Consider the following 19,698-nt stretch of genomic DNA (forward strand, 5'->3'; position numbering starts at 1 on the left):
AATTTCTTAAGCCAATAAAACTCAGAGAAAACCCCAGATTAAGCAGTTAAGAACTAGATCACATGACACTTTGCAAGAATCATTGACTGCAGCAATCGAAGAGTGAAAATACACTAAAGCGCAAAGGGATACTGATGTACAAATGCCTACCGAAAGGGGGTGGCAGCTCACTGAAATCCACGGTCTCTCCTCTATCCAGTGCCTCAAGAAAAGGATCAAATTTCTAGTTTGAACAGAAAGAACAAAATGCTGTTAAAGATGCAAAGATAATCTACATTTTCACCATAGCCTCCAGTCCGTGTGGAAGTCAGTGACCTTGCTGGAGTAATCACACCATTACCTCTCTCCAAATACTGTGCAAAAATGCAGAAAGGGGAGGAAATTATTCCGTTTCCTGTTCTGCATTCAATGGCATCATGGCTGGTTTGCATCTACCATCTTGGTCCATAACTCAACACCCATAGTTAATAAAAGCGTAAAAATTTTTAGTTGAAAGTCCAAATTCTGCACAATTTCATTGGTATCAAGATTAGGGATGTTAACTGGAGGGGTAGGGATGGAACACTTTCCATTTCAGGTGCACAGTGCCAGCATTCTCAGATACCAATCAAATCATCCTATTACTTTCCCATTCCTTTCACCAGGTATCTTAGCAAGCTCTCTGAGCAAGATTGCATACTTAATGACAAGTTAGTTACACAATGGTTTTGTGCTTTGGTCAAGTTATGAAAGCAACAAAAACTGACTGAATCCATTTCAGGTCAGATCTACGCTGATAACAAGCAGGGAAGATGTTCAATCTAATTTAGGCTGTTGCACCCAACAGATCACCAGTTCGTTCACTGCAGAAAAGTGCTATTCATCATTTTAACATTACTCTCAACATCATTAAAAACTGAACAATATAGTCAAGTGGGACATGATAACGTTTGGGCATATTGGGAAATATTTATCCCTCATTCAATGAACACTGGCATGCAACTCACTTCCTGCTCAGATTGCTGGTGTTTGAAACAAAGGTTAATATGGTTTAACATTAACCTCACCTTGCTTATTCGGTAGTATTTTGTTGCAAGCTCGATATTCCCATTACGTTTGGCATGCAGTGCGGCGAGCTTGTATTCTCTTTGTCTGCTCATTGCACTCTCTTTCATGCTGGAATTCACTGATACTGAACAAAATTGAAAGAACAGAGCTTATAGCTTTTCAACGCAATAGAGAAATCATGCACATTGTTCCTTAGAATGATAATACCTCATTAATTTCAAGAGAAACATTCTATAACAGTAGCGCCAAACTACAAGGTGAAGTGCACCAGCTCTGTGTGCATGAGAAATGGAGCATCAGAAGGAGCAAGGATCATATTATTCATTCACACAAGGAATTCAGCTCCAACTCAAAGTTCTCTTTAAATCTCTGCAGCCTATGAACTAGAGATTTTTGTCCCAGCCAGCAACAGTCTAGCCAATCATGTACTTTGCAGGCTGTTCACATTACTCATGCATACTAACACACAAAATTCAGTAACACTTCACAATAATCACATGATGCAATTTCCTACACTATCCAAATACACATCTGTAAACAATCCCAAATCTCTGTACAAAGGAAAAGACCTTAAATGTACATACTTCAACATTACTCCATACTGTGTTTTGGTGTCAAAGTTGACAAGTGGTTGGTAAAAGAGGAAGGAAATTCAAAGAAGTCAATTGTTAATTAAAGTACAGTTTCCTTGATCTTCTGCATTGACTCAGTGAAACTTCTACAACCCTCCACTACTCATTAAAGTAACTTGCCCATCATGCAGAAAGCATAAAATTGTACTTAAAATTTTAGTATGCAGTTTATATTTTCCTATTACCTTCTGATTTAAACAATATTTATTTTTAAATTTTAAAAAAAATCCTCATGGAAACAAATGTATTTTCTGGATTTTTTAAATACATTTTGATAGTATGAATTTGCATGAAAATTTAAACAGCTTCAATAGACATGCTGCTCCTAAAATGTCTAAATATTTATTCGACATCTACAAGTTCAATTTCCATCAATAAAAACAAAGACATATAAACTTGTCTGATTTCTGGTAGTTGTGTGTTCTGGAAAAAATTAGAGCTTGTTAGTGAATATTAGCATAAATTTGCTAACACCTAGATCTGTGATAATTTGGACCTAACTTACTGCCTTGACAACTGAGTAAACTTTGACTGTGGTTTATGAACAGAAGATCTTAATTAGATAACAGGAATCAGATATTTTTGTGTGGCAGGGTTTGCTATAAAGGCAAACCTTAACAGCATTACTTCTTATAAGGTAAAACCTAACAGCATAAATGGCAGTGACGCTTCACTCCCAGTTGAGCTTAACGTCTCTTATGTACACTTTGAAAGGGAGAATCCCCTATGATCTGTGTCTCGGAGGCCAACGTCAGAACATCCTTCAAGACGGTGAACCCTTGAAGGGCGTCAGGCCCCGACGGTGAACCTGGCCGGGTACTGAAAACCTGTGCCGATCAACTGGCTAGAATGTTCAAGGACATCTTCAACCTCTCACTGCTGCAGTCAGAGGTTCCCAACTGTTTCAAAATGGCAGCAATCCCAAGAAGAACAGAGTGAGCTGCCTCAACAACTATTGCCCAGTAGTGCTCACATCTACTGTGATGAAGTGCTTTGAGAGGTTGGTTATGGCTAGAATCAACTCCTGCCTGAGCAAGGACCTGGACCCGCTGTAATTTGCCTGCTGCCATAACATGTCTACAGTGGACACAATCACACAGGCTCTCCACTCTGCTTTAGAGCAGCTAGACAACCGCAAAATATACGTCAGGCTGCTGTTTATTGATTACAGCTCAGTATTCAACACCATCAAGCTCTCAGTATTAATTAACAAGCTTCATAACCTGGGCCTCTGTACCTCCCTCTGCAGCTGGATCCTCGACTACCCTATCGGGAGACAACAGTCAGTGTGGACCAGTAACAACATCTCCTCGTCACTGACGATCAACACAGGCACACTTCAAGGATATGTGCTTACCACACTGCTCTACTCTCTCTACACTTATGACTGTGTGGCCAAGCACAGCTCAAACACCATCTATAAATTCACTGAAGACACCACTGTTGTTGGTAGAAATGAGATAGATCGGCTGGTTGAGTGATGTCGCAACAACAACCTCACACTCAACGTCAGCAAGACCAAGGAATTGATTGTGGACTTCAGGAAAGGGAAGTCAGGAGAACACACACCAGTCCTTATTGAGGCATCATTGGTGGAAAGGGTGAGCAGCTTCAAGTTCCTGGGCATCAACATCTCAGAGGACCTATCCTGGACCCAACATATTGATGCATTCATGAAGAAGGCATGTCAGCAGCTCTACTTCATTAGGAGTTTGAGGACATTTGGTATGTCACCAAAGACTCTTGCAAGTTTCTATAGCTTTACAGTGGAGAGCATTCTGACCGGTTGCATCACAGCCTGGTATGGAGGCTCCAATGCACAGGATCACAAGAGGCTGCAGAGGGTTATAGACTCATCCAGCTCTATCATGGGCACAACTCTCCCCACCAATGAGGACATGAAGGCAGCATCCATCACTAAGGACCCTCATCATCCAGGACATGCCCTCTTCTCGTTACTACCATCAGGGAGGAGGTACAGGAGTCTGAACACCTACACTCAATGATTTAGGAACAGCTTCTTCTCTTCTACTATCAGGTTTCTGAACAGTCCATGAACTCATTAACACTACCTTGTTATTCCTTCTATTTTGCACTATTTATTTTGTAATTTATGGTAAAATTATGTCTTTGCACTGTACTGCTGCCACAAAACAACAAATTTCACAACATACAAGTCAGTGATAATAAACCTGATTCTGATTATAACCTTCAGACAACAGTCTGACCATGTGTCAGGCTTCTGATTAAGGCAAAAATTATTGTAGAAATGCAACATATCAGATTATATCAAATATAGATATCAATTATTAGATTGAAATGATTACAAAATGTTTTGCATTTTGTAGTGAGTGGAAGGTATGACACTTTAACACAACTTAAATGACAATTAAGTACTTTTTAAGAACATAAGAAATAGGAGCAGGAGGAGGCCATCTAGCCTGTCGAGCCTGCTCCACCATTCAATAAGATCACGGCTGATCTGGCTGTGGACTCAGATCCACCTACCTGCCTTTCCCCCCCCCCCCCCCCAAAACCCTACTATGCAAAAATCTTTCTGTCCTAAATATATTTAATGAGGTAGCCTCTACTGCTTCCATGGGCAGAGAATCCCACAGATTCACTACTCTCTGGGAAAGGCAGTTTCTCCTCACCTCTATCCTAAATCTATTCCCCCAAATCTTGAGGCTATGTCCCCTAGTTCTAGTCTCACCTACCAGTGGAAACAACTGTCCCACTTCTCTTACCTATCCACTCCATAATTTTACATGTTTCTATAAGATCCCCTCTCTTTCTTTTGAATTCCAGCGTGTCTAGTTCCAGGCAACTCAATCTCTCCTCATAGGCTAACCACCTCATCTCCAGAATCAACCTGGTGAATCTCCTCTGCACCAACTCCAAAGCCAGTACATCTTTCCTCAAGCAAGGAGACCAGAACTGCACGCAGTACTCCAGCTGCAGCCTCACCAGTACCCTGTACAGTTGCAGCATAACCTCCCTACTCTTAAATTCAATCCCTCTAGCAATGAAGACCAACGTTCCATTTGCCTTCTTGATAATCTGTTGCACCTGCAAACCAACCTTTTGTAATTCACGCACAAGCACTCCCAAGTCCCTCTGCACAACAGCATGCTGTAATCTTTCACCATTATGTATAGTCATTGTTGTACCTAATAAGCTTGCAGGAGCCGGAGAGGAGAGTTCTATGTAACTCTGTTTGAGTTGGAAGGAAGTTTAAGTGCCATCAGAAACGTCCTGCACAGGGTGAAGTCATGAGGAAGTTAACTCACATATATCAAGGTCCCATGTGCAGTCAAGAGACACAAATCAAATATAATCTGATTTAGTGATACTGGCTAAGAAATAATCATTGGTCCGGACTGGGAGAATTCCCCTACTCTTCTTCAAACTAACAACATGGTACTTGTTGTTATGCCCACTCGAGAGGGCGACCTTCGTTTAACCTCATCCAAATGACAATGTCTCCAGCAATGCTCTCACCACCGCAATAAAGAGCATCAGGTTAGATCAAATCTTTGGAGTGACACTTGAACTCCAAGCTTCTAAACTCAGGGGTGCAAGGCTACCCATTGAGACACAACTGGTATTTATTAAAAAGAAACCCTTCAGGAAATAGAAACCGACTGACACATGCAGAACTCTGATCCTACCTGCTTTGTTAGCAGACACAGGGATGGCTGCTTCTATCTTTGCAGGTTCTGGCAGTGCCTGTGGGCTTTGACTCTTGACTGATGGAGGAATAACTTGGGGTACAGACATCTTTGGCTTGGGTAACAAAGGAGGCGCTGCAGGTTTTGCTGCTGGCACGGGATGCTCTCTGGACACAGAAAGGTCTATCAATGAAGACTGATCCCCTATTAAAGATGTTGAGGTCTCTGTGGTGGGTGGAGCAGTTGTGTTGTTATTTCTCCCAGAAGCTACAGCAGGTGGGATGTCTTCTTCATTAATCTGTTTCCCTTTCTTCACAGAAGTAAGCATTGATTGTAGAGTCTTTCAAAACAAAAAGAGTAAATCAGTTAGAGAACTGAAAAAGCTAATTTGCTCAGTTGCCTATAATCCACAATCTAGGTATCCTTGACCATCAAAGAAGCACAAGAAGCTACCAGTGGTCAGAAGAAGACAGTTCAAGCCCTATTTCACAACAAGTATAATCTGGGCTGACACTCAATCCAGCAACAAGAGTCTGAACCCAATGTTCAGGCGACATTGTACCACAGAAACAGATCAGGTTCATCAATTCTAATTGCACAGGTGCACTGACTAGATTTCAGAAAATCAACTATTTTTTTTAAACCTTAAGGCCACGTTCATATCTTCGCAACTTGGAGCTTTCGCCAGATCGTTTAGCATTGTCTATTGCACATCTGTACATCTCAATCCTCTCTGCCAGAGTGCCTTCCAGTCCGTCTGCAGCTGTTGTACTGGACTGTAATTAAAAACAAGCACACGCAATTAGTTAACGTCAGAGCGAAATGCTATCTATAAACAATTCACATTCTGATCAAACATTTGGTTAATTCTAAGTATCAAACCAAGAAGAAAATACTTGGGAAACTTTTGATTGCTGGAACATTACTACAAGAGATTCCTAAAAGGAACAAAAGAAACAGGAGAGTAACTAACTACAAGGCCCCTTGAGCAGTAGCCACTGCTCAGTGGGGAAGAAGATTCCAAAGATTTTCAAATTTCAGAATTAATTATTCCCCATCTCAGTTTTGAATGGTCAATTCTTTATTGTGAGACTATACCCTGTCCCACAGAACTCACTAAGGAGCTTTTAGTAATGCATATTGATTTAATATAACAATCTATCAACTGGTTCTAAGTCATATTATACATCGAGATCTTATTAAGAATTAAACTCTGGTGCTTTGTTTGAATCCAGTCCAATCGAATATCCCAGATACTGGAAACACTCGAGGTCAAGAGGAAACTCAGTTAACATTTCAAGTCTGAAGATAAATTTTAGTCCCAATAGGTCAAATCTGACTCCTGATAATCTGAGTAGATACCTTCAAAATTAATTTCTACCATCATATATGACACAAAGGTCCTCAATTTAGACATTCCTTCCAAAGAGACACTCACAGACCTACAATACAGTAGGCTGGTAAATGGTATTAGTATAGATAGTTACTCAATGGTGAGCATAGACATGATGGTTTCTGTGCCATATGACCTTAGGACTCTAATATGGAGAGCTCTTTCTGAAAAAATGAATGGCCATCGTTCAAATGGCAACAATTACTAGAGCACTGCAGATTAGCAATCCCATATTTGAAAATCCATTGTTTTCTCAAAGCAAGCATCATGGAGATTTCAGCTCAAAGGAAGCCCAAGTGGACCAGGTGCTTCAAGGAGAATTGTCCACTTTCTCCCCACATAATTAATTTCCCTTTTTATATTCAAGTGGTCACCTAATTTCTTCTTAAATTCATTGTGTATTCTACAGCTTCATAAATCAGCCATGCAAATCCAAGTTACTTTAGCTTTTCTGTTTAAGCTTCTTATGCTGATCTTAACCCCTAGCACCTTGCATTTGTTTGAACTACTCAAATACGCAAGCCATTAAATGAGGGATTCTAAAATAGGGAAGGCTTTAGTCGCTTCTCAAAACTTAGAGTCATACAGCACAGTAGCAAGCCCACCATATCCACACTGACCTTCATGGCAGTGATAACTTAGAGGTAAAACTTGGGAAATTAGAAGCTCTAATTCTAGTGGCAACTTCAAAAGGCAACTGCAAGAAATGCCATTGTAATAAATTGCATTTTTAAAACAAGAATGCAAATAGAATTTAATCTACCTGCGAAATTCTGTCAGGCGTAGGTTTAGTTTCTGCAACGGAAGTGACATTCATATTCGGTTTATCATCTTCAAGCACTTCATTCAGCTCTGCCTAGAAAAGCAGTAACTTTAAAACAATCCAAAATTACATAGATTAATCTAAATTCAAACTAATGGCTTACCATTAGTTCAAAACACTCACCCTGAGTATAATTGTAAAGTAGCTGTAGCAAGTTTCTTTCAGTATTAATAGATGACTTTAGACAATAGTCAGAGCTTTGAGAAACTAAAAGAATTTCAATCTGACACAAGGATAAATTTATTTTTCTCATTCCTTTGTGTAGATACATTAACAGTTGTTCATTAAGAAGTTAACCCAACTGTATTTAAGTTCCATTGTGCTTCTTTTCCCTGGCATTTACCAGTAGAATTGAAACCTCCAACAGGAATAGGAGTTGAAAGATTTATTCCAGAAAATTAGGGCAAGGTGTTTTGCTGATATTTGGAAAAAGAAAATAAGACCTGATCTTCATTGAGAAGCAAAGTCACAAAGCAATTGTAAATAAGGAACTTTTAGATTTATTTCTTAAATATAGGTCAGTCCTGTGCATTGAGAGATCAATAAATCCCACTTCCTATAAGAGCACAGAAAGAGAGATTAAAAAAAAGAACTTCTCATACCCACAGAATGTCCAAATTGGCTTTCTAGCTAATGAAGTACTTTTTGAAGGTGGTTACAGATGTATTGTAGAAAACATGGTAGCCAACTTGTACACTGCAAGACCTCGAGCAGCAATGTTACAATCACTAAATCATCATTTTACTTACATCAATTAAAGGATGACTGCTACCCAGGACTCCTGCTCTTCAGAGTAACACGAAAACTCTCCTGCCTACCTTTAACTTAGTGCCCCAAAGAACATCACCCTTTTAGTTCGACACTAAAGTTACAATATAGATTCCCAAGTCTAAGAAGTGGCCCTGGTCAGTGGTTAGATACAAGGCCATAAAACTGCCAGCTCTTGGCTGTCTCTGCAGTGGTAATGCCCAGGACAGCAATTCTCAGATGTATTAAAAAAACCAAGATAAGAAAAGAGAGAACATTAAAAGAAAGAGAACAACAAATGACTGTGAAAAGCATGATGGCAGACAGAATGCATACAATAGCATAGTATAACAGAGGGAGAGTGAGGAACACCAAAGATACAACTTAATGATTTTAGACACCTTCAACTGGTAGGCAGCCCCTAACACACACCCTTAATGTGCTCAGTTGCCACTTTTTGAGTGGTTATTTTAATCCTTTCCCCACAAGTATCCGCAGCTACAAAAAAAACACTAGCACTTCATTACAAACCTGTTGAAAACATGTGGCAAATACATTACAGTATGAGGAAGCTTGGCAGTAATAGCCATGAATGTTTTAATACTAATAGACTAACAAACACAATCAAACTAATAAATTATTAAATCAGACGCTTGCTTTCCCAAATCACAGAAGTATTGCTGTTATTAGCCCAAATGGCAGGGATGTAAAAGCTCTTAATTCGATGGGAAAACATTGTGCAAGGTACCGCTGGTCACACCAACATAACTGCAGGTTCAAAGGCCTCTGTACTACAGGTAATGAGATACCAGGTGTGCCCTATTTAAACACATTAAGAGCAGAATACATCATGCCTTCACTGCATTCTGCAAGTTAATCTATAACTATCCTATTGGAAAGCAACTAAAATAACAGGGACAATAGCCTAGTTTATTTGATGTTTCAAAAGCAAAGGACTCATTTCTCAGACTGAAGAATTAATAATCCTTCTACTATTCCAGATAGCATTTCCCAGACATTTTGTTGACCCCTGAAGCTTGAGTCATAGACCTGCCTGTTGATTTAGTGTTATCATGTAGGTGCTTAGGTCACGGAGAACATTGAAAACCGCAATTATCCTTCAGCTTGGACAAAACAAAAGGGGCGATACGTCAAAGGTTTTTGGGAAGATATATTTACCATCAAGTCTGGGTCATCATCGTCCACATTATCATCACTGTCTTCTTCATCAAGGTCCTTCATGCACAGAGCAGCCATTCTCTCAATAGCTTCCATTGGGAGTGGGGCTGCATAAAAAAGAACCCATCAGGACAATTAACCTGTTATATTCACTATTCCACTCAGTACTTGAGCATCTTGCTGAGCTTGCATTCAACTTGACAACTTCTGGTTCACAGATTTAAGTTGTCATCACAGGCATGTCACAACAATGAGAAATAGAAGCAGAGGATGGCCATTTAGTCCCCTGCCCTGATCTATCATTCAATAAAATCATGGCTGATCATTGAGCTGTCACTTTCTTGCACTAACCACTTATCCCTGAATTCCTGAAACTCTTTCCTAAATATTCCCAGTGACCAAGTCTCCACAACCCTAGGTAGAGAATTCTGAAGGTTCACCACCTCTGTGTGTTTACTCTGTCAAGCCCCTTTATAATTTTATATTTCAATAAGATCACTTCTCATTCTTCTAAATTAATATAGGCCCAGTCTACCTAGTCTCTCCTTACAATAAACCCTCTTTTCCAGGAATCAATCTGACAAATGTTCACTGCACACACTCTATCCTAAATATATCTTTCCTAGGACCAGATCTGTACAGGTCCTCCCCAGTTTACAAATACCCATCTTAAGTACAGCCTATGTATGTATGTGCATATATATATATATATATATATATACACACATACATACACACACACACGCACACACACACAATATATATATATACACACACATACACATAAACACACACACACACATATATATAGATATGTATATATATTAAAAAAAAATCGAGCACTTGGGAGACTGGCTGGATGGATTTACCCACTGCTGTGAGGCTGTGGGTACCTTCTGCCAGGAGGGAACACAGTTTGCAAACAGTTCGGGTTACAAACAGTTCACAGGAATGGAACCCTGCCGTAACCTGAAAGGATCTGCACACAATTTTCCAGGCACATTCAGCAGGAGTCTATATTGTTGCCGTAAGATATATTTACTCTTTTACTCAAATTCTCTTGCAACATATGTTAACATATTCTGAGCTTTCTGAATTATTTGCTGTACCTGCTTGTTAATTTGCATTCATTCACAAACAAGGACACCAAAGACCCTTTAGCACCGATACCTTTCAGTCTCTCACTTTTTTAAAAAAACTGCACTTTTTTCTACCAAAACAGACAGCCTCATGTTTTGCCACATGATATTCCATTTGATACGTCCTTGCCCACTCACTTAGCCCTGAAGTCTCTGCATTATCTTCACAACGCACACTGCTATATAGCTTTGTATCATCCACAAACTTGGATACATTATACTTTATCCCCTCATCCAAATCATTGATGTAGGATGCGACTGTCGGGGACCCAGCACCCTTTCCAGTGGGACCCCATTAATCACAGCCTCCCAACCCTAAATGACCATTTATCTAATAACCTTTTCTCAATCTGACTGTATTTTACCCTTAATCCTACATTCTCTAAACCTGTTCAATCACCTCTTGTCTGGCACCTCAAAGGCCTTCTGAAAATACAACACACCATAACCAACGATTTCCACCTACCCCCACCACCACCCCCAGCCCCTCTCCATCTATACAGCTGGTTACAATCTCAGAAGATTGCAACACATTTGCCAAACTAAATCCATGTTAGCTCTACCCAATCTTGCTATTATTTTCCAAGTACTCTGTTACTACTTCCCCTAATAGTACATTCACCATGTTCCACGATCAGGCTCTCTGGTCTGCGGTGCCCTGTTTTCAACATCCCTCTTTTCTCAAACAGTGGGATTGTATTTGCTACCTCCCAATCTGCAGGAACCATTCTAGAATCCATGGAATTCTAGAAGATGACAACCAGAGCATCCACTACCTCTATAGCCACGTCATCTGGTCCATCCACGTCTTACTGAGCTCTCTGGTATGGTTTCAATTATTTGATAACATGAAGAAACTTAAAGACAAAGTACAATGTTAAAGGCACTATATAAATGCAAAGTGTTTTTTGTAAATTGATAAAATATTGATGGCAGCCAAGTAAATAGAGGGATTCTTTCAAGTCTGGTCTATAAGATTTGTCAGGGTAAAAAAATATATACCTGGTCCATTGCAAGCCAAATCCAAAAGTACCAGATACCTGACACAAGTAGTAGGAAATGTCGTATTCCTTGTACTTAACTTCTCTTCACTTACTCAGCACAAAGATATAAATGAAAAATAACTGCTATGAATGGCCTAATGCCACTCCTTGTAATAAAATGCCAGAAGATATGTTTAACTAATGGACTACAATGAACATTTTTTAAGACCATCTGCTGCAAGTAAATTAAAGACATTTTGAAAGCACGTTTCATGTTCTCTTTAAACACATTCAATCACTAACATACTCTAAGTTTGATAGCTGCTGAAATGCTTTAAATGAGGCAGGCAATTTGCTCAAAAGGAGGTTCCACAAACAAAATGATAGCAACAGGTTTTGTTCCTAGTTAAAAAAATATTTAGTCATGTTAAGTGAGGGATAAACATTGAGCAATTACAGTGAAAATTCCACTGCTTTTTGAAATAAAACTAAAGGATCTTTTCAGTTACCTGACAGCACAGACAAGTCACCTAATAAATAGCACTTCTAACACTGGAGCCAGCAGTATCACACTGGGTTATCTGCATATACTTGTGTGCTCAGGTTTGGTAGGTCTTGGTACAGGGATCGTCTGACTTAAAGGCAAGAATGTCACCAAGTGTGGGACAGCTGTCGGGTACTTTTCTAATTAGGTCAAGATCAACTGAATAGGATTGAAAGACATTCAAACACAATTAATGAGGTTTTGTGAGATTATTACTTGTTGCAGTAACTACACAGCCCAGTTGTTGAAAACAAATGCCCTAGATAACACCTAAATCAGAAAAAAAGGTTCCTTTGAGATAATGATCTTCAGAATAATATAGATTTTATACATCACCAAATCTCTTCCTGATCATTAAGTAATGAGAGGAACTCTGATTGATTAAATTTTAAATAAATGAGAGATCTAGTTAACTAACATCTACTTTGCCCATTTCCTGCAAACAAATACTAGACATGAAGACCTGCCTATTCTATCAACTGAGAAAGAGCTTGGCAGGCAAGATATATTGCAATGAGTAACTGGATTATTAATTACTATTATGTATAAACTTAAAACCAAACCATGATTTTATACAGTTGTACTAAACAATATGGCACTGTGTACTTACCAGATGTTATTCATCAGGAATTTTCCCGATGCAAGGCAGAGATTCCAGATATTTGAAATAAAATCAAACAATCTGGGATTCCTACAACAGCAGTGATGCTCGAGTACTTCAGACACAAAATATTTCACAGTGTAGCCATTGCTACGGTGCAGGAACATGTGGAAACCATCTCATTCACAAGACTGCAGAGACAGTATAGAGGTAAATGAAAGATAACCTGTTTTTTTGGCAGTGTTTGTTTAGAACAAATTTGGTTAGGTCATCAACAGATATTTCCCTTGCAAGACTGCACCTGAAGTAGTATACAGACCTGGCCTCCCTATTTAAAGAAGGATATACTTGTTATAGAGGGAGTACAACAGAAGTTCACAAATTAATTCCTGGAATTTGATGGGCCAGGGGCAGAGGAGAAGCCACCATACAAGGAAAGGCTAAAAAGAATGAGCCAAAACTCTCCCAAATTTAGAAAGTCTCTCACTGAAGCATACATATAATGATACAAATCTCTTGCAGGCTTCATAGAGTAAATCCAGGAATGAAGCTTCCCCTAGCAGTAGTATCACAATCTTAAAATACGGGATCAGCCATTCAACACTGAGGCGAGTGGAAACTTCTTCACCACCTTGGGTGGTAAACCTCTGGAATTCACTGCCCAAAGAGGGATAGAGGCTCAGTCATTGAGTATATTCAAGATTGACATCAATAGGTTTTTTTTACATTAACAAAATAAAGGGATATGGAGTTTAAAGCAGGAAAATGAGAGAAAGGTGGAGAAAAGATAAAAATCAGCCATACTCTTATTGGACACACTTAAGGTAAGAGGGACTGTTTTGACCTAACCAAAATTTGTTCTAAACAAAGATTATCTTTCATTTATCTCTATGCTGTCTCTGCAATCTTGTGCACAAGATGGTTTCCACATATTCCTTTACTTTTTTGTCTCATCTTTTCTGCTTTCCTTTGTATAGTCACCAACTAAATTTCTGATATTCTAGTCACTTGAAGTAAGAGAGTCATTGTCACTTGAAGTAAGAGAGTCATTATCCCTTTCAGCACACCACCAACTAGTTCCTTATTACTAACGATCCTGGGAGGGAGTATCACCAGCCTGAAGTCTAACTGGACATGATGCATTAGAAAACTGCAAATGTAACACCACTATTCAAGAAAGGAAGATAGAAAGCAGAAAACCATAGGCCAGTTAGCCTAAGATCAGCCATTGGGAAAATGCTGGAATCCATTATTAAGGATGTAATATCAGGACATTAAGAAAATCACAAGGCAATCAACCAAATCCAACAGGCTTATGGAAGGGAAATAGAGTTTGACAAATTTGCTAGAATTTTTTTTTGAGGATGACGACGTAAACAAGGTGATAATGGGGAAAAGTATACACAATATATTTAGATTTCCAAAAGGCATTCAATAAGATGTGACATAAGGTTACTGCACAAGAGTGCATGGGGTTGAGGGCATGGGTAGGGGATTAGCAAACAGGGAATGAGACAATCTAGATAAACGGATCTTTCTCATGCTAGCAATTAGGAACCAGTGAGGTGTCACAGGTTCAGTGCTGGCGCCTCAATTATTTATAATTCATAGTGATTACTTGGGATGAAGGAACTGAGTGTACTGAGCCAAATTTGCTCATGATACAAAAAGGGGTGGGTTAGAAAGCTGAGGGGAGGGCTGAAAGAGCCTCCAAATGAACAAAAAGCTGGCAGATGGCGTATAATGTGGGAAAATGCAAGACTGTCCACTTCTGAAAGAATGAAGGAAAATAAATTATTTAAATAGAGTGAGACTACTTTGCAATACAAAGGGATCTGGGAGACTAGTACATAAAACACAAGAAGCTAACAAGCAGGCATAGCAAGTAATGCTAAAGGAACGTTGGCCTTTATTGCAAGGGATATAAGGTATACAAGTAGGGAAGTTTTGATGCAACTTTATAAAGTTCTAGTGACACAGCACCTGGAGTACTGCATAATGTAACTGCAATGTGTAATGAATTGATCTGTATGATCAGTATGCAAGACAAGTTTTTCCACTGTGCCTCGGTACAAGTGACAATAATAAACCAATACAGAGCCCATACTCAAGGATGGATGCGTTTACATGGAGGGAGTGCAAAGAAGGTTCACTGGGTTGATTCCGTGAAGAAGAAAGATTTAGCCTATTGAAGTACAGAAGAATAAAACATGATCTTACTGAAACACAACAGTGACGTGGACTGACAGGGTGGGTCTGAGAAGATGTTTCCTCTAGTGGTTGTATCCAGAACTAGGGGGCATAGTTTCAGAATAACAGGTTGCACATTCCAGATGGAGATGAGGAATTTCTTTGGAATTTTCTCTCCCAGCGGCTTGTGGAGGCAGAGTCCCTGAATATACTTGGGGCAGAGACTGACAGACATTTTGATTACAAGGGAGATTGTGGAGAGATCGAGAACGTGGTACTGAGGCCAAGATTGGAGCAGCCATGGCCTTACTGAATGGTGGAGCAAACTTAAGAGCCTACTCCCACTCTCATTTCTTATGTTCTTATATTAACACTAGGGCAAGGGTTGGATTCTCTGCGGTGAGTACCTCACTTTTGGCTCTTCCCAGCTGTACAGAGGATTCAAACCAAGCACAAAGCACGTAGCTGATAGGCTGTGAATTGAAAGTAGTAATAAGTTGGAGTCCAGAGGCAACTGTTAGACTATCAGTTTGTCTCTTTAAATCACTCCTCACCAAGCAAAAAACTAGATACAAGTATTAAATCAAGTTATGCACACACCTCTCCTCCCAACCCACACAATGACATTTTTCAATTAATGCACATACTTAAAATTTCAAATAATGCCAAGAACCCACCCTAACCCTTTATATAAATATTAATAGCATAAGGGTGGAGAATAGGTGATAAGTCTCATATCATACCTTTCCCCTTTGGATTTCCTTTAACAGCCGGCTTCTGTCCAGTAATCATCGCCAGTTCTGCTTCTAGGTCAGCATCATTTTCATTGTCATTCACATCCATCATCATACCATCTGGCGAGAAGTCAACCAGCAAGCCAAGCTGTGAAAACACACTTACAATGAACTTGACCATCGATAAACACCCAAGAGACAACATTTCCAAATAAAATTCCATAAAAATTACTGTTATAACTGGAATTTTTATTGTATCAGTTTGCAATGTTCATGACCTCACTGAAGACAAATCCCCAAGAACAGAAATCATTAGACATGATGCTTATTTGGTGACAAATGTGGAGAAACTTTTCACTCACAAAAATAAAAAAGAAATTGCAGCAAATTTAGGAAAAAATTCAAATAATTCCAACTCCTCAAGATAGTTAACTATAACTGAAGTCTCTCTCATTACTTCAAAGCCAGTACAAAATTCAAAATAGAGGGTAGAGTTGTAAGCCAGACATTAAATGTACTGTAGATAGCTAACTACCTGGATTATAACATTTAAAAGAAACCATTTTTCACTCTGCCTTCCCAAATGCTGCCAGGATACCCGTTACATGGGTGGCAACACAGCCTCCACTTACAGTGAGCACATGAATCAATGCCACAGTTCCATCACATCCATGTACAGCCATTCCCAGTTGCTTTGCATTGATGCAAATCTTGATGCTCCAAGCCAACCTGTCACTGTCAGTATTGCACGGCAACTTTAAGGGATTAGCCCTATTGGTTAAGTAAATGCAAACTAGTGGTGCACAACGTTTCTTCCCACAACCAAGGTCCCATTTGTACTGCCAAACATTATCAAAGTGGGTACAACTGGTTATTTTCACACAAACAGAATTATTGTTTTATTCAAGTCCCAGCATATATACCAGCCAGATCACATAGGAAATGTTTGATGCAAACTAGTTTTGGACCTGACCATGTTTGACACAGAAAAAGCAAAATCACAAAACACAACAAACATCCTTCAAGTTAAAATTTATCTAATACCACTTGCATCAAAAATAAGAGATGTCCAAGTGATGCTGCTAAAGCACACATGCTCATTCTTATGGTTTATGAAGCCAGCTCAAATCATTTAGTACAGCATATCAATCAGCTAGCTAAAACTGCACTGTTAACAAGTTGTCTAATTTTTCCCAAGTCATGGATCATATTACAACAGACCCATCCTTGACAATTTGTAAAACATTCAAATCTATTCCTCTTTACTGGTCTAGTTTTCAAAACTTTACCATCAGTTTTGAACAAATAGCTTATCAGTGCATATCACTTATACAAATATCATATACATATCACCAAATACAACAGAAATCACACAAGGATAAATAAAACATTGATAAACCAAATTTTACAATGGAATTGCTACTGTATACTAAATATCTAATTTTAATCCACCCAATCATTCCCTTTTTCATGGCACTTCCCCAAGAAACCAGAGAGGATGTAACATATGCTTTTATCTCCTCCCTTCCCACCATCCATGGACCTAATTGGTTCTTCCAAATGAACAACAATTCACTCGCACTTTTTCCAATTTAGTGCTCATAATGTAAGTTTCTCTACCTTAGGGAAACTAAGGTAGATTGGGTAGCTACTTTGCAGAACACCTTTGTTTAGTCTTCAAGAGTGCCCACGAGCTTCTAGTTGCCTGCCATTTTAATTCTTCACCCTTCTACACTTTTCCAACAAAGCCTAACGCAAGCTTGAGGAACAGCACCTCTACCCAGGCACGCTGCAGCCCTCAAGGTTCAATATTGAATACAATAATTTCAGATAACCAACCCTACCCATTAGTGTTAGAACTGACCAGTTCTGATGGAAGATCATCCACTTGCAACAATATTTTTTCTCCCCACATAAGCTACCTGATGAGTATTTCCACCATTCCCCATTCCCAGCAACTGCTATGTTCTGCATCTAATAGTGCTGGTAGATTTCATCCTCAAAACTGCCGTCATCTTCGTCTCCATACACATCTCCATTGTTGCCAATCAAGTGATAAAACACACCAATTACTTTGCCTACTGACTATACTTCCTTCTTAATCATGAATAGTTCATGCATCAGCTATGATTGACAAGCATTCATTTCCCCCATCAGACAGCTATTCTCTCCTGAACAACTTTACTTTCCACCCTAGCGCATACATTCCTCTTATTCAATTTTTCTCTGCCTTTTTATACAACTTAAAAACATTTGATTTCTCACTTTTCCAGTTCTGATTAACCTGAAATCTTAACTGATTCTCTCTCCACACATCTAACTCACTCCTGCATTTTCTGTATTTTTTATTTCTAATTTCAATAGCAAGTAAAATTATATTTTCAGAGAAAGCCATTAGAGCTATTTCTAATGAATAGTTAAATCACAAGGATATTTATTCACAGGGTAGATCAAGCTTCTGGGGAGTTCTCAGCGTTAATTAACTGTTGAATAAGCCCACGACCCACCACGCAGTGGCAGTGTTGTCACTGCACTGTAAGAGGGACGTTTTCAATTAACCAAATACTTTTTGATAATATAAAACTTATTTCAGAAAACATTTTAATTTTACCTTAAACCATTATGATTAGATTAATAACCCTAAAAACCTCACCCTTATAAACCCTGTTGGTTACCGATGTGGCAGGCCTGAAAAGCTCAAAGTGCATTCGCCACACACAATCCGAGACTGAAAACACAACTCTCCTGTAAACACCAACTGTGTTCTCTCCAGAATGCCAACAAGCTCTGTTTATTTATGTTTTTACTGCCAAGATTAATATTTTTGTGTGCGTGGGGGTATATTTTTAGACACTTTTGACGCCCAGGAGAGCAGTGGCATTAATGCATAAAGTAATGCCCATTGCATTATGAAACTGTAAGGGGCTGGGGCTGGTTGCCAGCTCCCGGGAGGTTGGTATCTGCCCGAAGGCAGCGTCCACTCGTCCGGCCCAGCCTTACCTGCCTGGCCTTGGCCGCTCCCCGGCCCTTGGGCTCCGGAGCTCTTCTGTTCCTGTTCATTGCTGGCCTCCCGGCTCTCAACGCCTCATGTCTCAGAGGGGGGGGGGGAAACACGTCAAAAATCCTCGCTTCCTTTCCCACTTAGGCGGGGCCGCCGAGATCAGAGGGCATCTCGATTATAATCGGATCATTCCAAGAGCGCAGATTCCCCCCCTTCCCTCACAAACCCCCCAGCCAGAGATGTTTACGGCTACCTCCCCTCCAACTGGAACTTCCGGCTTCTTCCCCCGCTCCAGTGAATGACAACCCGCACGGCTCTGCCCACACCGTCGCAAAAGATATGCCCGCACTGTCGTGAAAGCGGCGCTCCTTTCGTAAGGTGCTCGGGGAAGCGGCGGCAGGTGTGCCCGCGCTGTGCGTGCTGGGAGTTGTAGTTCGCCCCCCCCCCCCACCTCCCCCGACGTCGTGCCGGCAAGGCGACGGGGAGGGCGACTACATTACCCAAGGGACGGCGGGCGGGCGCGCAGGCGCATTTGGCGCTCGCGGAGCGGGCGGGAAAGGATTGTCGGCTTCGTGAGGGCAACGAGGTGGATTGGGGAGCTGATTGATGCGAAGATAGTCAGGTAGTGTGTCGTCCGAGCGTGTCTTATGTCTGGCAATGTCATTAAAATGACATGTTGGAGCAAAGGATTAAAGAAAAGAGGTGTTGTGGATAGTGTGGAGAGTGTCAGAGGTTACAGAGGGACGTAGATGGGATGCAAAGCTGGGCTGAGAAGTGGCAGATGCAGTTCAACCCAGATAAGTGCGAAGTGGTTCATTTTGGCAGGTCAAATATGATGGCAGAATGTAGTATTAATGGTAGGACTCTTGGCAGTGTGGAGGATCAGAGGTCTCTTGGGGTCCAAGTCCATAGGACGCTCAAAGCAGCTGCACAGGTTGACTCTGTGGTTAAGAAGGCATATGGTGTATTGTCCTTCATCAATCGTGGAATTTAATTTAGGAGCCGAGAGGTATT

General features: G+C 40.1%; 1 protein-coding gene across 2 annotated transcripts in view; it reads right to left on the minus strand.

Moving 5' to 3' along the window:
* The window catches only part of cc2d1a (coiled-coil and C2 domain containing 1A), a 76,172-nt gene extending 57,117 nt beyond the window's left edge, over window positions 1-19,055 (minus strand). For both annotated transcript variants that reach the window (XM_052042057.1, XM_052042058.1), the window contains exons 1-8: window positions 18,684-19,055; window positions 15,693-15,831; window positions 9,493-9,599; window positions 7,507-7,599; window positions 5,995-6,126; window positions 5,351-5,690; window positions 1,047-1,171; window positions 151-223 (exon numbers count right to left, since the gene is read on the minus strand). In XM_052042057.1, the coding sequence (XP_051898017.1) occupies window positions 151-223; window positions 1,047-1,171; window positions 5,351-5,690; window positions 5,995-6,126; window positions 7,507-7,599; window positions 9,493-9,599; window positions 15,693-15,831; window positions 18,684-18,743 (1,069 nt within the window). In that variant the 5' untranslated portion in view covers window positions 18,744-19,055. The remainder of the gene's footprint in view (window positions 1-150; window positions 224-1,046; window positions 1,172-5,350; window positions 5,691-5,994; window positions 6,127-7,506; window positions 7,600-9,492; window positions 9,600-15,692; window positions 15,832-18,683) is intronic.
* Window positions 19,056-19,698: the final 643 nt, after the last annotated feature.

Source organism: Pristis pectinata, chromosome 31 (assembly GCF_009764475.1).
Source record: "Pristis pectinata isolate sPriPec2 chromosome 31, sPriPec2.1.pri, whole genome shotgun sequence".
NCBI classification, from domain to species: Eukaryota; Metazoa; Chordata; class Chondrichthyes; order Rhinopristiformes; family Pristidae; genus Pristis; species Pristis pectinata.